The sequence below is a fragment of the Phaseolus vulgaris genome, chromosome 3 (genome assembly GCF_000499845.2).
Source record: "Phaseolus vulgaris cultivar G19833 chromosome 3, P. vulgaris v2.0, whole genome shotgun sequence".
In the NCBI taxonomy this organism is placed as follows: Eukaryota; Viridiplantae; Streptophyta; class Magnoliopsida; order Fabales; family Fabaceae; genus Phaseolus; species Phaseolus vulgaris.
In genome coordinates, this window is record NC_023757.2 from 13,692,320 (window position 1) to 13,715,877 (window position 23,558).

At 30.9% G+C, this 23,558-nt stretch overlaps 2 protein-coding genes and 1 pseudogene across 4 annotated transcripts; 2 read left to right on the forward strand and 1 right to left on the reverse strand.

The window, feature by feature from the left end:
- Nucleotides 1-6,294: 6,294 nt before the first annotated feature.
- Nucleotides 6,295-8,315, forward strand: LOC137806744 (tropinone reductase-like 3). Its single transcript, XM_068607004.1, has 6 exons — nucleotides 6,295-6,483; nucleotides 6,576-6,692; nucleotides 7,136-7,270; nucleotides 7,377-7,502; nucleotides 7,599-7,700; nucleotides 7,790-8,315. The coding sequence occupies exons 1-6, from the start codon at nucleotides 6,355-6,357 to the stop codon at nucleotides 7,937-7,939; spliced, it is 759 nt and encodes a 252-aa protein (XP_068463105.1). The 5' UTR covers nucleotides 6,295-6,354; the 3' UTR covers nucleotides 7,940-8,315.
- Nucleotides 8,316-8,715: 400 nt separating this feature from the next.
- LOC137839147 (large ribosomal subunit protein eL20y-like) lies at nucleotides 8,716-9,202 on the reverse strand (annotated as a pseudogene).
- Nucleotides 9,203-14,864: 5,662 nt separating this feature from the next.
- Nucleotides 14,865-20,185, forward strand: LOC137806745 (serine/threonine/tyrosine-protein kinase HT1). 3 transcript variants are annotated; one of them, XM_068607008.1, is made up of 4 exons: nucleotides 14,865-16,639; nucleotides 17,167-17,622; nucleotides 19,115-19,376; nucleotides 19,493-19,521. In XM_068607008.1, the coding sequence occupies exons 1-3, from the start codon at nucleotides 16,199-16,201 to the stop codon at nucleotides 19,361-19,363; spliced, it is 1,146 nt and encodes a 381-aa protein (XP_068463109.1). In that variant the 5' UTR covers nucleotides 14,865-16,198; the 3' UTR covers nucleotides 19,364-19,376; nucleotides 19,493-19,521. The 3 variants fall into 3 exon arrangements, with proteins under 3 accessions (XP_068463109.1, XP_068463108.1, XP_068463106.1); XM_068607005.1 differs by lacking the exon at nucleotides 19,493-19,521 and adding an exon at nucleotides 19,972-20,185 and having other exon boundaries at nucleotides 15,631-16,639; XM_068607007.1 differs by having other exon boundaries at nucleotides 15,440-16,639; nucleotides 19,115-19,852.
- The last annotated feature ends 3,373 nt before the right edge of the window (nucleotides 20,186-23,558 follow it).

Consider the following 23,558-nt stretch of genomic DNA (forward strand, 5'->3'; position numbering starts at 1 on the left):
AATTTTTTTGAATTGTAATCTATAAATAATACAACTAGAGCCTACTTAGAAGGCAATTTTTGAACACGTGTCATCATAGAGATTTTTGGGTAAAAAAAAATCAAATGTTTAATACCTAAAATAGCAAAACGTGAACCAATCATCACACAATGGACCACTTAAAAAAAGCCACGTAGCACTTTTTAAACATATCATTTTTCTCTCTCTTCGCTTTACTCTCTTTCAAGCCCTCACACTTTCCTGAAACCCTAATTCTCTCATAAACTCTCACGCTTCTGATGTGAGTTGATTTTAAGATGATTCATTAATTTGTGACACTTTAAGAACATGATGAGGAATTGACTAAAAGAAGACAAGGTGCAGCACAATAAGGAGGCTTAAGGAAACATCAATGGAGTTCAATGTCTTCCAAATGATGAACCAAACTCATGAACATGAGTGCCATATTCTTACACAACAATATAAATACGGAAATTGAAAGGAAAGCAAGATCAACACATTAAACCGAATATAAACACAATATAAAGCAAATGAACCGATTGGAATGAAGAAATAAGTGCAGAATTGAAAAGGAAACACAAGAACAACAAGAACAATCGGTAGAATTGAAGAACAAGACAACACAACATTTTTTTGGAATTGAATGGAATGGAAAAAAAGGAATTAGAAGATGAATGATAGGAAGAACTTATGTGAATGAAGCCATGGAAAGGAATAACACGCCACTTGGATGGTGATTGATCCAAGATAAGTGCAAGATGCCGCCACTTGAGAGCTTTCCAAATTCACAAAATAAGAGTAGTAGAAGGAGAACAATTCTCACAACTCACAATTTGTGTATGTTAACTTTTCTTCAAATTCCAAATCTGAATTTACATGAGCATAACACCTCTATTTATAGTGTGAGAGGGTTGAAATTAAAGTGGGAAAATTCAAATGAGAAGCAATCATTTGAACCAATCATCACATGACATGTGGACCACTCAAAAAAATTCACGTAGCACTTTTTAAACATCTCATTTTTTCTTTCTCTTTGCTTTATTCTCTTTCAAACCTCACTTTTTTCGAAACCATAATACTCTCATAACTCTCACGCTTCACCCCTCCCTATACTGCGAAACAAAACTTTACCTTTAATGTTTTTCACCATTTCGATAACTTTGGACATGACGTAATGGAAATATTTTTTTTTCCAATAAGAGATCGGTAGAAATGGTGCTTGCTTTTGAAATTTGAAATGATAATGACTATCATTATATATACGATATTGTATTTTGCATTTTTTTTACTTGATTGCGGTTTTCTTCTTTTCATATGATTTCTTACATTTTTTCGCAACTGATGTAGTTTTATAGGGTTTTCTGTTTAAAGTTTCTTGCTTTTATCTTTTCTGTCCATTCCATTCATATCTTTTCTGCATTTTTTTCAGTGAAAACTTCATTGTATTTTGTTCGATTTCTGCAATTTTTTTTATCTTTTCTATTCACTGTCTTTTATGTATTATGTATTTATCTTTCGTGGTACATATTTTGTACGTATTGTTAGCTCCATTTTTTTCTCAATTATTCTATTTGTATTGTGAAATCTTCATTGCATTTTTTTCGTTTTCTGCATTTTATTTTATGTTCTATTGCATCATAATCACAAAGCACATACAAAAGGTGACACAAGTAAAAAATAAGACGTGTTTGGATTGCTGCAAATTCTAACAATTTGGGAAGAATATTTGGAAAGAAGGTAATCAAATTTGAAATTTGAATTGAATTTTGATGAAGTTTGGAGCCTTTTTTTAATATCTATAAATAATACAAATAAAGTCCATTTAGAAGGATGTTTTTGAACACGTGTCACCACAAAGATTTTTGGGCAAAAATAAATCAAATGTTTAATACTTAAAATAGAAAAACGTGAACCAATCATCACACAACATGTTGACCACTTAAAAAAAGGCACGTAGCTTTTAGTTACCAATTATTTAGTTTCTAAATTTGGTAGCAAAAACTTTGGTTGCTAGTTAGATACCAATCTAGAAACCATTTAACAATAATATAAAATAATTTAAAAAAAAAAAAAAATTAGTCTCTAAAATGATCTATAATTTAGTCACTATAGCAACTAATTATTTTTTGTCACTAAAAATTAGTTTCTATTTCATGATTTTTTTGTAGTGTTATTACTTCCTTTCTTTAATGTTATAATTAGCTAATAATTAATATAAGGAGAATGATGAGTTTCAGAGATTACATGAATTATAAGAAAAAATGTCATTGGAAGTCCTATCTCAACAAAATTAGTTTATTGAATAGGTCCTCAATTTGTGTGAATATGAGTTATACACGGTATTTGTTTCTAAAGATCGATTGTAGATGAGGGTTGTTTGGATCCATTGATTCAAATGAAAATGCGAGCATGTAAAAGCGAGAAAAATGCAAAAAACATTTCTCAGGTATGGAAGGATAAATGTGAAGAAAATCACGTAGATTGTGTCTCTTTTACATTTTTACCTTTCAATTTGTAATCAATATGTATAGTATATTTATATTGATGTAAAAATTGATGAATCCAAAGCAATATAATTCAATCTCATGAGATGGAAACTGATTGCGTGACAACAAGGCGCGTAATCGATTATCACTGTTTTAAAAAGGAGACATAACAATTATGAAATGTTTTTTCAAGAGCAATCAATGTTTTCAAACGCATATCCTTTTGTACTGATAATTGATGTTTCCATATGCATATTCTATATTCCCTTCATTTTATACTAATAACCGATGTTTCCATACACATAATTGATGTTTCCTTTATTTTGTAATGATAATCAATATTTCCATATTTGTTTTGCAGGCATAATCGAAGTTGTCTTCATTTATATATTTATGTTTTTTATTTAAATAAAACATTAAATAATTTAGAATATGTATTTATTTAGAATTTTCAATATTTCAGGAATTTTATATATTTCAGATTTTTATTTAAATATAACATTAAATAATTTAAGATTTGTATTTATTTAGGATTTTGAATATTTTAAAATTTTTATAAATTTCAAATTTTTATTTAAATAACACATTAAATAATTTAAAATTTGTATTTATTTAAGATTTTGAATAATTTAAGAATTTTATTTATTTCATATTTTTTATTTGTTTAAGTAGGACTTTAAATAATTTAGAATTTGTATTTATATAGGATTTTTAATTTTAGGAATTTTATATATTTTATATTTTTATTTAAATAAGACAATAAATAATTTAGAATTTGTATTTATTTAATATTTTGAATATTTTAGGATTGTTTTATATATTTCAATTTTTTATGTAAATAGAATATTAAATAATTTAGAATATGTATTTATTTAATATTTAGAATAATTTAGAAAATTTATTTTTTTATATTTTTTTTATCTAAGTATTAAATAATTTATGATTTGCATTTATTTATGATTTTGAATATTTTTGAAATTTTATATATTTCAGATTTTTTAATATAGAAAATTAAATAATTTAGGATTTATATTCATTTAATATTTTGAATAATTTAGGAATTTTATTTAATTTGGATTTTTATTTAAATATCACATTAAATAATTTAAAATTTATGATTTTTAATATTTTATATTTTTATTTAAATAAGACATTAAATAATTTAAGACTTATATTTTATTTTAGATTTTGAATATTTATAATATTATATATTTCAGATTTTTATTTAAATAGAATATTAAATAATTTTTTTTAACAATCATAAATATGTTTCGACAATTTCGCATAATTAATATTTTTTTAAAATTAATTCTTATACATTACCTTAAATAATATTTTAATTTAAAAAATTATAATTTACAAATAAATAAATCAAATTAATTTTTCAACAATTTTTAAACATAAGAATAAATTTATAATAATATATTTTTATCAATAAAAAAAATACTATTTCAATCACATCAAATTACAAACTGTCATATATTTATATTTTTTAACTTTATTTAACTTAATTAAAATAATTATTTCTTCATATTTTCTTTCAAATGATCTATGATTTACTGTTTTAAATTTACTTTTAATCCAAACAAAAGAGAAGGATCCATTTGCTTCCAACTACGTATGTACAAAATAAAAAAAAACATAAAAATCACAAAATCAAAAAGTAAAAACTCAATTAAAAACATAAAACAAGGGAAGAAAGTTTGGACATTTTTTCTTTGCAAGTATGTGAAGATTTACGGAGTAATCACTGTTTAAAATATATATATATATATATATATATATATAAAAGAAATAAAATAAATATATATATATATATAACAAAATATGTATTAATATGAATTCATAATCCATATTTTTGTTATATATATATATATATTTATAATTATTATATTTTTTTTATATTATTAATTCATTAATATTTATAGTTATATTATAATAAAATAAACATAATTTATTATATAATATAATATAAATGATAATCATTATTAAAATAATAAAAAGTATTAATAAATATATAAACTGAATATTAAAATAAAAAGTATTGATTATTACGAAGTGGTAAGCCTAACTCAACCCCATAAAATCGGCTCATAGGATTGAGGTTTGCACCCATTTATATACAATGAAAGGCTCTAATCTCTAGTCGATACACACCCCTCACGCCGAGACTGCCAACTCGTGCGTGGGACTATATATTATGGGTGGTCCGATAGTGGGTGGCACGATAGGCCCAACACAAATACTCACTAGGATAGGCTCGAAATGGCTCTGATACCATATTACGAAGTGAACTTTAACTCAACCCCATAAAACCGGCTCATAGGGTTGAGGTTTGCACCCATTTATATACAATGAAAGGCTCTAATCTCTAGTCGATACACACCCCTCACGCCGAGACTGCCAACTCGTGCGTGGGACTATATATTATGGGTGGTCCGATAGTGGTGGCACGATAGGCCCAACACAAATACTCGCTAGGATAGGCTCGAAATGGCTCTGATACCATATTACGAAGTGAACTTTAACTCAACCCCATAAAACCGGCTCATAGGGTTGAGGTTTGCACCCATTTATATACAATGAAAGACTCTAATCTCTAGTCGATACACACCCCTCACGCCGAGACTGCCAACTTGTGCGTGGGATTATATATTATGGGTGGTCCGGGTGGCACGATAGGCCCAACACAAATACTCGCTAGGATAGACTCGAAATGACTCTGATACCATATTACGAAGTGGACTTTAAGCCTAACTCAACCCCATAAAACTGGCTCATAGGGTTGAGGTTTGCACCCACTTATATACAATGAAAGGCTCTAATCTCTAGTCGATGTAGGATCTCCAACATTGATAATAATTTTTTTAAATAATGACTATAATAAAATAATTAAAAGAATTATAAATAATAATGATAAAAATAAATAAAATGAAATAATAAAATTAAAATTATAAAATAATTATAAAATTGTTATCTTTTACTTAATTAAAATTAATTTATAATAATATAAGTAAACTAGTTATAATAAATATATATATATATATACATATATATTTTATAATTTTTTAAAATTTATTATATCTATTACTTACAAATTTTTTATAAATTTTTCTTTTACTTTTCACTCTATTTAATTAATTTATTTTAATTTTATTTACTTTAGTTCAAATAACTTCACTTCTATATTATTTTTTTCAAATTCACTCTTCAAAATCTGTAATCCAAACAAAAGACTAGTGTTGTAAATATGGAAAACCAACAATCCAATTCCCTTAGTCGTATATCAGAAGAACATCAAATTTAACTCTAAGTTGTAATAACTACTATCAAAATTTGGAATTGTAACACTAGTTTGCCCTTTTGAGTCACAAGACCATCTTAATAAAGAAGTCGGAAGCATAAAATTTGACTTATTTATTATCAATTATTATTACAAGCTCGTCAAGATAACTAAATACGTTTTAAAAAAGTGAACTTGTTTTTAATCGATATTTTTTTTAATTTATTTAGTTTCTGGATGATATTTGTGGCAGGTATTTCCTTTTAATAGCATATAATTTCTATTCATAATATTTGGATGGTGGTTGAATATGATTGTTTTGATATTAAAAATGTTTTCTTTTTACTCTGTAATAAATATTTAATATTAGTCTAAAATAACTCAATTTTCTTAACATAGATCACTATCTTTTTGGGATATAAGTACATTGGCATAATGAAAATTAGATAGTAATTTTATTAATGGCTTTAATAATTTCAATGACATAATAATATTTTAAAGTAAAATGTTTATAACTAATATAAAAAAGTGGTTAAGCGGCAGAAAGCATTGTTGTGGTTAGCTTTGATTGCATCTAGAGTGGAAATGGTGAAGTCAAAGAGATTTGAAGGAAAGGTGGCGATCGTGACGGCTTCCACGCAGGGAATCGGTTTAGCCATAGCCGAGAGGCTTGGCCTTGAGGGTGCTTCCGTTGTCATCTCTTCTCGCAGACAGGTTCAATTCTCCTTTCTTAATTTCTTTTCTATCCGCTCAATTTTACCTTTTCCCTTCATATTCTTCATCTTCATCCCCTTCAATTATCGCAGCAAAATGTTGACGCAGCGGCAGAAAAATTGAGGGCTAAAGGAATTGAAGTGTTAGGGGTTGTTTGCCATGTTTCTAATCCTCAACAAAGGAAGGACTTGATAGAAAAAACTGTACAGGTCAGAATTTCAGATTAATACTTTAACGCTGTAAACCATCACTTTTAAGTAATTCTAACTCATAGTTCTAAAACTTTGTTGTACAGTAATTTTATTGTTATTTATAACAAGTTATCCTAAGGATGATTTCTAAGTAGTTGACACTTTAAAAACATTTATACTTAATTTACATTTCTATTGAATTTTTACCGTAAAATTAAATAATTTTTTTAACGATAAATCGCAGTGTTTGATTTGATAACAATGAATAGTCTTGGCCCCCTCGATCATATTTTGTACGAGTCTAAATCTCATTAAGGCATATTATTATTTGTTGTTTTCGTCAGGAGGTGAGACTGATACTTGGCCTTCATTTTCTTCAATAAATAGTTTCTATAAAGTTGAAATCTGGTCTTCAAACTTAGTTCTTCTAATATGTGATTGAACATTCTGGTTTGTTACAGAAGTATGGAAGGATAGATGTTGTTGTGTCCAACGCTGCTGCAAATCCTTCTGTTGATTCCATCTTGCAAACGAAAGACTCTGTCCTTGACAAGCTATGGGAGATAAATGTCAAAGCCACTATACTACTTTTGAAGGTAATTAACTCTGAAATGGCCAATACAAAGAATAACGAATCTGATACTCTTGTTCATATGATGTGTTGATGATGTGATTGGTTTATATTGTGATTGATTTATGCAGGATGCTGTGCCTCACTTGCAGAAGGGTTCTTCTGTTGTTATCATTTCCTCAATTGCTGGTTATAACCCGCCACCTTCTTTGGCTATGTATGGAGTGACCAAAACAGCCCTTCTTGGACTTACCAAAGTTAGTACATGACTTGCAATGTTCCTTTAGAAGAATATAAACCACCGTTACCATCTTTTTTTTTAATTTGCTAATGGTTTGTAATATGCTGGGTAGGCCCTGGCTGCTGAGATGGCCCCAGACACTCGTGTAAACTGTGTTGCTCCTGGTTTTGTGCCAACCAATTTTGCTTCATTCCTTACAACTAATGATGCTGTGGTGAGTGTCTTCTGACAACATCCTCCCTCTCCCCCCCAATAGGTTTTCCTCCTCCCCCCTCTACATTTAATCCTTCTGTGTTACTGCAGAGGAAAGAGCTTGAACGTAAGACATTTCTTGGAAGGCTTGGTACAACAGAAGACATGGCTGCTGCAACAGCATTTTTGGCATCTGACGATGCTTCTTATATAACAGGAGAGACTATAGTGGTTGCAGGGGGAACGCCTTCAAGGTTGTAGCGTCCACTATTATTTTCTCAGTCAACACATATCTGAAGTTCTCGTTTGCAAGAAATTATAACGTGGTCGAGGATCGTGTGGTACCGGGACAATTTCCAACATGTCCTGTTAGTGGTTATGGCCCCTCTGCACCCATGGGGGTATATATGTGTTCACTTAGTGTTTATTTCCATTGCTTTTTAAGACCGCAAGGATATTACTAAGCTATGTTTGGGGTTATTTATTGAAGAAATTATTAGAGTTATCACTTTTTAAAAGGAAAAACAAGTTATGTACAATAGGAGAGTATTAGGGAATTTACATTGCATGGTAGAAAAAGAAGTATGAAATACGTGTTTATCCGAATTCAATTAAATTGCAACAAAATCTTTCATAATTTTTCGAATTATTCTAGTGCCCTGCAGGCAAGTGTCAACTCACTGGTATTTGTCTACTGCTACGGAGTATTTGAAGAGTAGAGGTAACTTTTGAAGAGAACTTCTTCCCTGCAAGTGTGATGTGTCGTAACTTGGTTTAAATATCCTTTTTTTTTCAAAGTTTTAGCGTTTTAAAGTAATGGTAGATGCTTTAAAAAAATAATGTGCGGTTATATATATATATATATATATATATGAAAAACTTTTTTTTCCTAGAATGGAAAAATTAAATAAGAAATGAAAAACCAGCATTTATAACTAAAAGGAAACACTTGTTTTGAACCAATCCTGATCAGATTCATGGATAGCAGGAAATGAAGTTTGTTACTATGTGATTACCTTTTATATGCTCTCTTATGCTTATAATGAATCAAGAAGCCTCAAGATGATAAGTAGGAAATGTGGCAGACTGAGAATTACATGAACAGGGTTGGGCTTGGATGCCTTGAATGTTGTTTTGAGCTTCCTAGTTGGGGGGCTAACCTTCTTGAACACCAATGGGACTTGATTTTGGAGTTGTGGAACTGCTTGGTGCTCTCCCTTTTGCAAAGTTTAGCTGGGATGGTGGCAGACTTAATAATCTGTATGCATGGACACCTGACTCTATGACAGCATGTTGTGAGAGCATGTTGTCATAGAGTCCGACTCTGATATCGCAGCCAAATTCCATAGTTCTTGATTTTGGTTGGATTTTTCTCAAAAATCTCATTGATGGCTAGAATTTGCCCGTTGCTTTTCTTGACTTTCTTTAGGTTGCTCAAGAAATACCAGAACTTAGATTTGGCACGGACCTCAGTAGGAAGAGCCTCCCCACAACTTGCTACTGGTGAAACCTGAAGTTGACCATGGTTACAACTTACAACTGCTTACTGTTGTCTCAGTTGCAGATATTTTTTCTGTGCATCATATACTAAAATCTTTTACTCAACATAAATGATAATTGATTTCGATTTCTAAATGAGATTTTTATCCATACCAAAATTACTTTTATTAACAAAATCTGTTGTTAATCATATAAAAAATATATTTCAAACAGATCGGTTAAACTATGAAAAGGATAATTGCTTATTTGAATGACTTTATCAAGATATTAATAGAACAGCTCTTGCATAAACATTCTTATATATTTTTATACTTTGATTTTCATTGGAAGAACTCTTTCTTATTTTTAACAGAATCAATAGTGTAATCTGTGAAGTTCAAAAATTTCACCTTTTCGTTAACTCAATTTACTAGAATGTTATATAACTCTTTTAAAACAAGAGTTACTAGTTAATTTTGGTTATGTTTCCAAAACAGAACAGTTGTATTGTAACAAAAAGAGAGTTTATAAGTTCTTCAAGAGTGATTTGAATAAAATATAACAATTTTACTTCTATCCGACCAACATTTGTGTTATGAAATCATACCTTTGTGTGTGAGTGAACACCAAAGTGAGAACCATGTGTGCTAAAGTGATCTAGAGAAAAAGGGAGATTATTACTAGAATCAACCTTAATAGTGGTATCAGTTTGCTAGGTGAGATGGTGACCAATAAAGAATTAGAATCAAGGTGGACTCTTTGGAGAAATTGGTGGCAAATTCTCAAGAAGCAACCCATAAATCTTTACAAGGTTTACAATAGGTTGTTGAAGGTTTAATTTCTTCCATGTCTGTTGGGGCCATCTTACAGCAACTTCCGTCTTCTTCTTGCAAAATCAAGTACTTGTCAAGATTTCTTCTCCGGTGCTTGATAAAACCCAATTGCATTTTCCATCATTTGATGGATCCAATTTTTGGGATTGAAGGGCCAAAGTGGAGCAATAATTCGAATTGGAGGACACCCCAATACAACAAAGAGCAAGATTATTGCCGCTTTTAATGGAGGGCAAGGCTTTTGCGTGGCAAAGTCATTACATTAAGACTTTTGATTTCCAAGATCAATCTTGGACACAAATCTTGAAGGATGCAACTCAAAGATTTGATGATGGTGCCTTTTATGATCCCGTGGCTGAATTGGCTGGTTTAAAACAGGGAAGTTCTTTAGTTGATTATTTGGAAAAAAGATTGATAATCTATTGGCCAGAGTTATGGTTTCTGAAGAAATTGTTTTGAATTTTTCTTGTTAGGTTTAACTGTGAGATTGGAGTAATAAGTTCGTTGACACATACCTTCTACACTTCAAGAAGCAGTGCAGTTAGTCCGTCTCCAGGAAGATGTATTGCAGGGATTGACTGGTTTCAATGGAAAGTTCAGAGGAGCAACACATGAATTTTAAGATAGGAAATCAATCCGAGTTTTACCATAAATCTAACTTATTACTACATTACAATCTCATGTTGCACCAAGTTCCTTTAAGCCAATCATAAGATTAATACTGCAGGTTCTATTTCAAGAAAAGAGGTTAGTGAACGTATTTCTAAGGGGTAGTGTAGATTCTGTGGTGAAAAATGGGATAAGAACCATAAAAATAAATGTAAAGTTTGGGGCAAATTAAATTATATTTTGGTTTCCCAAGATCAGATTTAGGATCTTTTGGATGGATTGTATGGAGCTACTTATTTTTCAAAATTAGACCTAAGAAGTGGATATAATCAGGTTAGAATGCATCCATCATATATTTATAAAACAACTTTTAGGACTCATAATGATTTGTATGAGTCGGTACTTTTGCCTTTTAGTCTTAGTAACGCCCCTTCTACATTTTCAAATCTTATGAATTATATTTTTCAATCTTATTTAAGAAAATTCATATTGATTTTCTTTGATGATATATTAATCTATACTAAGACTTAATGCATTGACATAACCTTACCATATTACACAATCATGTTTGAGTAAAAAGAAATGTAGCTTTGGAAAGACACAGATAAATTATTTGGGACATCAAATTTCTATGCAAGGAGTTCAACCTGATCTAGAAAATTTTTGGTTGTTCAAGAATGACCACAACCTACCAATTTAAAGGAGTTGCATGGATTCTTAGGACTGTCTGGCTACTATAGACACTTTATTCAGGAGTATGCTAAGATTGTAACACCTTTGACAACTTTACTACAGAAAAATATTCCTTATGTGTGGGGTGTTGAAGCTGATACAACTTTTCACAGGTTAAAAGAGGCATTAACCACTGCTCCAATTTTAATATTACCAGATTTTTCCCAATCTTTTACTATTGAAACTGATGCTTCAGGAATAAGGATTGGAGTAATCACCCTATTGCCTACATAAGTAATGCAATGGGACCTAAATATCAATTGTTATCTGCATATGAGAGAACTTTTTGCTATTCTACTTGCTGTAAAAAAAGTGGCAACATTATTTTTTAGATCAATATGTGGTAATAAAAACATATCAAAAGGCTTTGAAGCATTTGTTGGATCAACCACCTACAATAATGTCATAGAATTGGGGTTTGGAAAAGCTTATAGGTTTGGATTTTCGCATTGAATATAAAAAAGGTAAAGACAATGTAGTAGCAGATGTACTGTCACGAAACTCTACCAAAGGTAAGTTAGCTTCAATGTTTGTAATAACTTCTGAATTAATTCAGAGAGTTAAGGATTCTTAGACAGGGGATCATAAATTACAAAAAGTTATTAATAGTATTCGCTTGACTCAAAATCCCTATAAACATTATACTTTTGAGAATAATTTATTGAGGAGAAAAGGTAAGTTAGTGGTTGGAGACAATGCAGAATTGCGAAAATAGATTCTCCAACACTTTCATGATTCAACAATCGGAGGCCATTTAGGATATGAGATGACTTATAGAAAAGGATTAAAGATCACTTTTATTGGAAGGGTAGGTAGAAAGAGGTCAAAAAGTGAGTCTAGAATTGTCATATATGTAAAAAAATGTAAGCCTTTACTTCAATTTCCCGTGGGTATGTTACAACCATTATTTATTCTTGATAGTCCTCGGAAATTTATATCCATGGACTTTATTTTTGGTATCCCTAAATCTTGTTCTATGATTGTATTTTTTGTTGTTATAGACCGTTTAACTAAGTATGCTCATTTTTTGCCACTTGCACATCCTTTTGGAGCGGCTAAGATGACAACCCTTTTCATGGACAATATTATCAAGCTTCATGGATGGCCACTGGACATCATATCGGATAGGGACTCCATTTTCATGAGTCATTTTTGGATTGAGTTGATGCACAAGAATGGTGTCAAGCTTCTACGCTCAACGAATTTTCATCCACAGGCAGATGGTCAAATAGAGGCGGTAAATAAATCCATCAAGGCTTATCTTCGTCGTGTTTCTAGGGACACTCCTTCCAAGTGGACTAAGTACTTACCTCTTGCGGAATTGTGGTACAACACCAAATTTCATATAGCTATACAGTTGACTCCATTTGAAGCTCTTTATGGCTATCCTCCTTCTATTCCCACTACTATAAAAAATACAAATTCTTTAATAGAAGCGGTAGCCTATACTATGAAGACACGAGATGAAATTAATAAGCTATTATAAGCAAATCTGGTTAAGGCACAACAACATATGAAGTTTTATGCGGATTTAAAAAGGACTGAGAAGTAATACAAGGCTGGAGATTGGGTTTATTTAAAGATTCAACCATGCAGGCAAACAACTTTATCCAATACACATTTTCACAAGTTAGCTGCCTGATATTATGGTCCCTATAAAGTTTTAGAAAGGATTGACAATGTGGCTTATAAATTGGAATTACCTACTGACTCTAAGATTCATAATATTTTCCATGTTTCCTTACTCAAACCATCAGATGGAAATAAACTAGTATCTACAACTTTACCTTTTGTTGACAGTGATAGTCATTTTGTTCCACAACCATTGGTGAATTTACCTCGTAGAATGAAGAGACAAAACAATAAATTTATAACTAAAGTGTTGGTGCAGTGGACTGAGACAAATCCAGAAGATGCAATCTGGAAAAACCTCTATGAAATGCAACATAAATTTCCAGACTTTAAATGGGTGTAGGGGTCGGGCCTTATGGTCAAGTCTTTGTTCATGGAAGAGACATTTGTTATATAAGTATTTTAAAACAGAGTTAATAGTTAGTTTTGGTTATGTTTTCAAAACCGAACAACTAGAAAGTGGGTTTATAAGCCCTTCAAGGGTGCTTTGAATAAAATATAACAATTTTACTTCTATCCTACCACATTTGGGTTGTGAGAGCATACCTTTGTGTGTGAGTAAACATCAAAGTGAGAACAGTGAGTTAGAATGATCCAGAGGAAAAGGAACATTATTACTGAAATCAACCTTAAAATATGAATTCTCTTAAAAACATTTTATAATTCTATTTTTTTAAAAGAAAAATTGACAAGGTGATTTTTGTTAATTTTTATATTGCACAAATGTTTATATTATTATTATTATTATTATTATATAATGATATATCAATGAAGTTATTGAAAGATTATTATTATTCGATAGATAGATGAGTGAATTATTATAAATTGGTATTGATAAAAAGATAATATACTCAAACTATTAACAATATTTATTATGTATTCAATATAATATAATTGTCTTTAGTTTATTTCTTCTGCTCCATAATAAGGAGCATCTACCTTTCCCTTACTCTCTTTCAATCACCCCTTTCTCTACCAAATAAATATAGCTTCATCCAATATACAAAAGAACAAGTTTCAGGCATAAAGAAACCAGAAAAAAAGAGAGTCTTCATGCTCAGCCCAATAAAAAGAGAATGATTAATCAAGGTTGAACTATACATACATTTTTTGTTGGAGAACCTTGTTCTTCATTTATACTTTGCATTCACGTCTGCAGGAAAAAGCTACTTTTTTCTAAATTATTGAAAAGACACTTTTTGAATAAATATTTATTATAAAAAATAAATTTTAAAAATACTATTCAATATAATTTAACGTGTATGATTTATACATTTTTATCTAGTATGAATCAATAAAAAAGTTATGATAGATATAGTTTGTAAAATAATTATTATGAAAATCATCAAACTTATTGTATACGGTTGCTACATGCCTATAATCATTTAATGAATTTTTTACGTGAGACTTTTTAACGTAATCTTTTTATATTTACCACTGAATAAAAATAATAAAAACTATATTGCATCTGAAATAAAATATAAGATTTGCCAAAATATTATTTAAGCAATAAACGACTATCTCCTGGTAAAAAAAATATTAGAATGTTTTTCCAGATTATACTACTTGGTTTGAAGTTCGTCACAACATCATTTATAGAGAAGGAAAAAAAATTAAAAAAATAATACTAAACATACTTTTAGTTTATCCATTTTTATATAGTTTAAAAATATTTATATAAAAATGTAACCTTTTCCATTTAAGATGATTAGAGGTTGAAAGAGTCTTAACAATAAAAAGATTGTTTTTTATTAAAAAAAAAACAAAAATAACTAACCTGTATCCTGGGAGGAAAAATACAAAATAAAAAAGTCCATGGACAGCATGGTGGTAGTTGTTGATTAATTGGAATCAAACTATTTTGAGTGGGATAGAGGGATTGGAATGAAGCTTTGGAGGGTGAAATGGAGGGTTTGGTTTGGTATGAGTATTTTGTTCCCTTAATCTTTCATCTTTGTATGTTCATATCATATCATATGTCTTCTCCTCATTCATTTCCTAACACATTTGTCTTAATCTGATTCACACACCTTTCAATTTTTATTTAAAAGGTTTGATTCCACACACAGAATCTCTTCCTTCCTTTGCAGCAATTCAATCCAATGCTTGGTTGGAATATTATAACCTTATATGATCCACAATTGAAATGCTTAAAGAACAGAAATCTAATCTACTGAATTGATTATCCCAGATGGAATAAAGGAGACTCAACTCACAAAAAATGTCTGCCAATATGTATATACATATAGTTGATGCAAATCCAAATCAAAATCCCTCAATTAAGGTACTGCATGCACTTTCTGTACCTTTCAGTACATTTTTTTTTGTGAGAAGAAGGAAAGATAAACTAAGAGTTGAATCATGAGTGGCATTTGGATCAAACGGTTCTTGACTTGGCACTTGTGTGCGCTTTAATCTTTATCTTTTTGGCTGGGTTAGGTGCCACATGTACATGCATTCTAGGACTTTTTTTGGTGCTAACAATGTGGTGCCACAGTTAAAGGATGCAACATGGGACATATCCCAAACTATGAGTAGAATGAAAAGTACAAAATTGTTGGATGAGCAAAACGCAAAGCTCAAATCTACCATGCTTTGCACTGTGGCCACTTATCATTGATGATGTGATGATGCATGCAAGAAAAGAAACGCGAACAGAAGCAAGGTAGCTCAATTAAATTAAAATCGAGCAAAAAGTCTCTCTCTCTCTCTCTCTCTGGCTCTACTTTTGAACCAAGCACTCACGAGACACCCTTGAAGCTTCACCCTTTGAATTCATCTTTATGGTGCTACACGACCTAATCCTCCTCACCCCTCCTATTACGAGAAACAAACCGTGAAAACTGCTTCTTCCTCTTTTCTCTTCTCTTCCTCCTTAGAATTTCCATCTTCATGAACGTTCCCTGCAATTAGTTCCAATTCCTATGTTTGTGTTGCACAAATTTTCACCCTCCACAGCTTTGAATTCATAAACAAAGTGTCACAATTGCTTGATATGAACACATCTTTATTTTCCTCTCTTAAAAGCCAGAAGCTTCTTCTCTGAATTCGTAAATGAGTCTTTTTGACTCGTATTCTTCTTCTTGTTTTTCAATTCTTGTTGGAGCCTATGTTTCGGAATCGGTTTATGCACTTCCTGAAATCGGTTCACACGTTCAGAAGAAAATCTCCTTTTGACAGTTTGTGTTGACAAGCAAAGCAAGCATCATTCACTGCACATATTTCTTTCAGAGGCATGCACTTTGCTAGAGCTTCAATGGCAGGCTCATGTTTTCATGCGCTTCGTTTGAGGAGGTTCAAGAGTAAGCCTCTGCCAGAACCCTCTTCGTCTTCCAAGACCCGGTTGGATTCTGACTTGGAGAACATGGAGAGAAGAAGGTTTGACAGCTTGGAATCATGGTCCATGATATTGGACTCTGAGAATGTGGAGACATGGGAAGCATCAAAGGAGGATCAAGAAGAATGGACTGCTGACCTTTCCCAACTTTTCATAGGTAACAAGTTTGCTTCTGGTGCTCACAGTCGGATTTACCGTGGAATTTACAAGCAGAGAGCTGTTGCTGTCAAAATGGTCAGGATTCCCACACAGGACGAGGAGAGAAGAGCCTTGCTCGAACAGCAATTCAAGTCAGAAGTTGCTTTACTTTCTCGTCTCTTTCACCCTAACATAGTGCAGGTAATTAAGCTCTTCAACTCTACACCACTCAACTTTTAGTCCCCATGGTTTTTCTTTCTTTGGCTTTATCAATTTTTGTTTCTGTCGGATTTGGAATTGAAGGAGAACACTATTGAACTGTTTTTGACTTCAAACTTCTACTGCATACATACTCAGATTAAACCACAGTCACATACTTAAAAGAACTTATGGACCTTTCTTTCTTTATCCTTTTCTTTTTTCTATACTAACATCTATACTTAATTACCCCTTTATTGGGGGAAATGAAAAAAGAAAAGAGTGTTTAATCCAAATAAATTACCCTAACGAGAAACTACCAACCTGATAAAAAAAAAAAAATTCCTTTTGACTTTTTTTGGTGTATTTAAGGGATGCAGCATGTTGAGTAGCATATTTAGTAATGTAGTTGTAGTGGTCAATCGCATTTATTATGTTGAAGGGCAGGGGAGTGTGTAATAGTCGCATTATAATATATGAATATGAATATGAAGATGCAGGGGTGACTAATAATGTGTATTAATTTACAGTTTATTGCAGCTTGTAAAAAACCGCCGGTGTACTGTATCATAACAGAATACATGTCACAAGGAACTCTGAGGATGTATCTGAACAAGAAAGAACCTTACTCTCTTTCGACAGAAACCATACTAAGGTTAGCCCTTGACATATCAAGGGGTATGGAGTACCTTCATTCGCAAGGTGTGATCCACAGAGACCTCAAGTCAAATAACTTGCTTCTCAACGATGAGATGAGGGTTAAGGTGGCAGACTTTGGAACATCGTGTCTCGAAACACGGTGTCGGGAGACCAAGGGAAACATGGGAACATATCGTTGGATGGCCCCTGAGATGATTAAGGAAAAACCTTACACTCGTAAAGTTGACGTTTACAGTTTTGGAATTGTTCTCTGGGAACTCACTACTGCTCTACTTCCCTTCCAGGGAATGACCCCTGTTCAAGCTGCTTTTGCTGTTGCTGAGAAGGTCACATCCCTATGCATATAATGCTGCGTCCATTTTTAATTCTCTGCTTAATCTTCTTTTCTTTTCTTGCTAATTAGTCATATATAAAACTATTATTACGGCATATAATTCACACATCATCAACTCTCAAACCTACTCTTCAATCGTCTACCTACCTTATGAATACATCTCAGTTATGAATCTTTAGTGTTATACTCAATATTCTTAAGCATGTTTAGATAAATTTCTCTACATACTCGTTACAAGAAAGAAAAATAAGAAAATAAATTGAAATTAATGTTATTTCATTTAATTCTTTTACATAAATTAATTTTAACTTATGAAAAAGATAAATTCTTTGTTTTTTTTACCTAAAGGAGTTTATACAGAAGTTTCTTCTTGCATGTCCTTAATGTTAATACTAATAGTATTGCCTTCTTTCAATTGGCTCTTGGTCTATTATTGTAATATCAGAGCCAGAAATGCCTTAGTTCAGAGTCAGGGAGTAATGAATTTCACATATTTCTCTTGTTATAAGGCCGTCCAAAATGCTGTCAATTGTTTGTATAAAAAAATGGTTAAGATGTTATTGTAACCATAAAAGAGAAAGTAAAAGGTGACATAAAATTTTAACTGCTACATTAATAGTTTTTGTCAAGATCTTTTGAGGAGCAATATCAAGGTTTATATTGGTCATTGCGTTCTCGTGTAGAACAGAAACTTTGTGTAGAATAAAGTAGGCTAAATTACCAGCGTATGGGGGTAAAGACGCAATTGAGGAAGTGTTGACAAGTGTAGTTCCTAGGATGCAACAAATAAGGTAGGAGCTAACAACGTAGCATCCGGCGCAGTTACTGTTGCCAGCAACTTAGCATTCCAGGTATGGAAGCTTGGAATTATTTGACCACATTTAAGCTAACTCCACGTGGGGAATTGCACTAACTTCCTCTTGAGATTCTTTATTTGTTTTGGTCAAGACTTTCTTTTGAATTTGATGCAAAGAGTAGAACTGCAAGTCCAAGGATCTTGACTTTTTGTGAGTGGGGGTCCACGGACAAATATGAGTCTTGACTTGAATCCCTTAATGGGTAAAGTGGATGGATGGGCCTTGAATGTGTTCCCTCATTAGTCCCAATGAGTTGGAAAACATATCAGTGACAATTGTTCCACTATGGTGCATTAATGTGACAAAATGGTATGCTATCATTTTATGTGTGCAACTTTTATGCTGTCAGACAATTAAGAACTACTCTCAGTGTATCATTAATGCATGAAATTGTAATTCTAAAATGTTACTTTTTCACAACTGCAAATTGAAATGTAATAGTTTACCGCTGTAATTTAACTAATATAATTTTAAAGTTGATTAATGTCAGCAAAAAGTGGTTTCTCTTTCCAATTGTAATATGGTTAATGATTTTCAACATATGAAGACTCATTAGTGTTATTATGTTAGCATCTGCTATTTTGTATTACTAATTTAATTGAGCACTGATTTGAGTTATTTGAGCAGAATGAAAGGCCTCCACTGCCTGCTAGTTGCCAACCAGCACTTGCCCATCTGATAAAGCGTTGTTGGTCAGCAAACCCTTCAAAGAGGCCAGATTTCAGTGACATTGTGTGCACTCTGGAGAAGTACGATGAGTGTGTGAAGGAGGGTCTTCCTCTGACTCATCATTCAGGCCTTGTCAGCAAAAACATCATCATTGAACGCTTAAAAGGTTGCGTCTCTATGAGCTCTTCCATACCTGTACAGGCTTGATTCCCTATATAAGGTATATTGCTGTTGTCATCCATATTGAACCTCTTATAACTTTGCATTATATATATATTAATTACACATGCTTCATGTTCTTTCAACTGTATTATTATGTAACTGTACTTTTTTCAGTTGTGTCAAAGGGATCACTTATTTCATTAGAGACAGGTACAACTGAATTATGTTATCTGCTTAACTCTTAATTTGCAAACACACACAAGCATAATACAAGTGGATTAATTACTTTTGTGCATGCAAAAAATGTGCGATTCTATAGCTAGCTACCTGAAACGGTAATCTGAAGCACACCAACCTCCAACTACCATGTGCTAATTACCAAACTCAACAAAGCAACAGCATCCATCCTACCAAACTACATGAGAGCAAAGTACTACTGCATTAATAATACATTGGCAACTGTTAAATTCCACCCACCACAAACGCTGACATTATTCTTAACTAAAACTACACTACTGTTGGAACCCTCATTTATATTTCATCCCTTATCTTCCAAGTTAATTTCCACCTTAATTAAGCACCCTGCAAGTTAACTATAAAATAATTACAACATTTCTATTGTGATAGTTACTCATGAATAATTAATTTTTCAGTTCAGTAGTTACTGAAGGAATTGGGTAGATTGAAGTGCAACTTCAAATGCTACACAATATTGTAGAATTTATATGGGTCAGTCCACTACTAGATATTCCTGTGTCAGGAACTTTAGATGAGTACGGAATCATGCTAATGCTAAGCTGTGTACCAATTATATGTAATTGCTATTTAATATTAGTATCAGTCACAGAATTATGGCTTGTTACTCAAGATGCACGCTTTGCTTTTCTGATTGCTCTTTCCTACACTTTCTTTGAGGATCTGCTATACAAAAAGGGATAAAAATGTTGTTTGTTTGGTAGTGGGGCATATGTGTTTAAAAAATCTGTGGTGCTGCAGTATATTAAAACATCTAGTAGTATCTTGAAAGGTAAATAGCCTTAGAAGTAGCAAACATGAAAAGGAAAACACTTAAATTATTTTTGGATCATTTGGTTGTTGAGATTACATTTCCGTTATATTATCTGCACAAACATACTCCTTGTTAGCCACTTTCCTCCATCTTCTCTCTTTGTTCTTTTCTTTTTGGTCTCTTATGAACTTATAATTCACCCTGTATCAACCCTCAAACTCATGCCCCATGTTTTAAAAGAACAATATCAATTCACTGCATGAGTTAGTATGCATAAATCATACCATGAACAGGTATTTAGAACTCATGTTACTTAATCAATAGCACAATTTTAATTTATTGAAACTGCAAATTAATTATATCTTTATTTACCAAGTAAACAATAAACTTAGATCATTGGTGCATTATTTGGTAATTAGTGTACATAACTTAATTTATGGGCGCATGAGAATCATAGTTGAAAAGTGAGAAGACATGACGGACCCAATACCTAACTCCACTACATCTCCTTTTCTCCTTGTAGTCATTCACTACAAAAACTAAAATAAATGCCTAATGAAATGTATCTTTGATTACTTGTCACGCGTGATTGTAATTATGCTTACATTTGGCACTTCAAAAAATATTATATAAACAAATTTTAATACATATACCATAATTTATTGTTTATATTAAAAAATAAACTTTAACGTTAACTCAATCTTATAAAAAAACGAATTATAAAATTAAATTTGCATCAATTTATATATTATAAAATTTTTATCTTTAGTCGATGTCTCTTTCACATGAAATTCGTGTGACTATATATTATAAGTAATCTGACAAGTCAAACAAATTCTTACTAGAATAGAATAGATTCTAAATAAGTGAATTTTAAGTTTAACTCAATTTTATATCCACTTTTAATAATTTAAGTTACAATCTTACCTCCTTTTGAAATTTTCAGCATTTGATTGTGTAAACACCTGAATATATTATTTATTTTGTTGTTTTAATATTATAATGATTTAATCATTACACTAATAATCATGATAACAAAAGTATAACACTTACATAAATTTATCTTATTTTTATTTTATTTTAAGATATAGTATTAATATTCAAATGTAATAGAAAAAAATATTACATAAATTATCTATAAATTAAAATTTATGCAGAAGTATTATAGAATTTACAGATTTTAGCTCTTTCATGTCAACTTACTTTTAAGTTTAACTAATTTTTCAAATCCTTTTAAACCAGTTTTTAAACTAATTTTACCAAACATGTACTTTATAACTTTTAATAAAAATAATCATCATCAGTCCTAATCATAGAATGGAGGGAGAGTGAGCAAAGGTCAAGGTTAGAGAATAGAGAAGGCTACAAAAGTTAAAATTCAAAATAATTGACTATATATAAAAAAAAAAAATTATAGGTAGCAATGCTAATCATAAAAATTATTCCTCAATTTTATTGAAAAAAAAAACTAATATTAGAGTAGAAAGTACATTAGTAATAACATTTCTCTAATTTCTTTTTTTATCTATAAATACTTAGAAGAAAGACACTTAAAATATTATGAAAAGTAACGATTGTATAGCTTTTGGGATGTGTACATTAGTAAGAAGCATATAAGATAGAGAGAGCGAGAAAACGTGAGATGTGATGAGAAAAAACTTAGGACATATAAAGAAAATAAATTGTGCTGAATTACAAATTGAAAGTGTATATATATATATATATATATATATATATATATATATATATATATATATATATATATATATATAGACACACGTCGTCTCGAGTATTTTTCATTTTAAGAGATAATATATATGTGTAATAAATTAAAGTGCAACCTCTTTAATGAAATTAATGCTTTTTTTAAAATAATTTATATTTTTCATGTTAAATCGTACTAATAGACATTATACAATATTTTAATATCTGGAATCATAAAATTTAAAGAGTTATTCCACTGGTTTAATGATATATTACATATTATATATTTGTCTCTTTAATCACATGAGTGTATTCGATGAAAATTTTATTATATATTAATTTCTTTAATGACTAAGCAAAAGACTAAACATACGTGAGAGAATGGAAAATAAAAATTTGAAAATTTACTACAAACAAAAGCTATGAGGATAAGTTTGTAACATTCTCATATTTGATAATATATTATGTATGTAATATCTAATTAACATATAAATACATATTACTTTTTCATATTATATCTTAAAATATATTTCTCCTCTTTTTAGAGATTTTAACATATACACAAAAGTTTTTTTAAAAAAAAACATCCAAAATAAAAACATATCATCCTCTTACGGCTCATTGATGAGCTCTATTATTTGCAATGCTCCTGTGTAAATTAACAGGATCATCACAAATTAAAAAAAACAAACATAAAATAAAGCACAAGGTAAGCTAGCTATTTTTAAAACTTCAAATATATAAAACTTTAAATATCAACACAAACCATCAATATTCACACATTTTCACAATTTCCTCAAGTGTCTATCACGTTCATCATTCGCATTATTCCTGTCAGATTTCTACTGACTAACATACTCAAACACTTGACTCTACTTTCGGAAGACTCGTGTATTGAAATTATTATCCAGGGACATGCACTTGTCATACTACTCACTGTGAATCCACACAGCCATGCGCATCATCTCAATGTCTCATCATCTCATCGTCTCATATGACAGGGTAAATCCATTTGATATGATTTGATCGGTGTTGAACTAAGTGAAGTTTTTCAATATATATTAACTCAATCCAATAATACAATTCAAATTATTCCCTGTATTATGAAATAAATACACAAACAAAAATTTAAAGTGCTACAATCAAATGACCATAAAATTCACTTAGTTGCCACAAGGTCCACTTCCACAAAATAAAACAAGATTCTTCCTCAAATTTACATGTAAAGAAAATTCACAACTCTAAGCAAAATTCTTATGTTGCTTTCTTGGGCACGCGATCTATATGTAAATGATGTTATGAATGCAAAGGTTCATAAGGAAGCAAAATGTAAACATATTCTCACATGAATTACATAAAGTGGTTCAACTTTAACCATTTCAGTCAATATATTACTTTACTTTTCTTAAAAGAGACAATCATGCAAGTAAAAATTGGGGTTGGTGACCATGTCACCCCTACATCCAGATCTTCTAACTGATAAGTGCCTAATTTTAGTAATGTTTCATATTAAAAATATAGGAACTT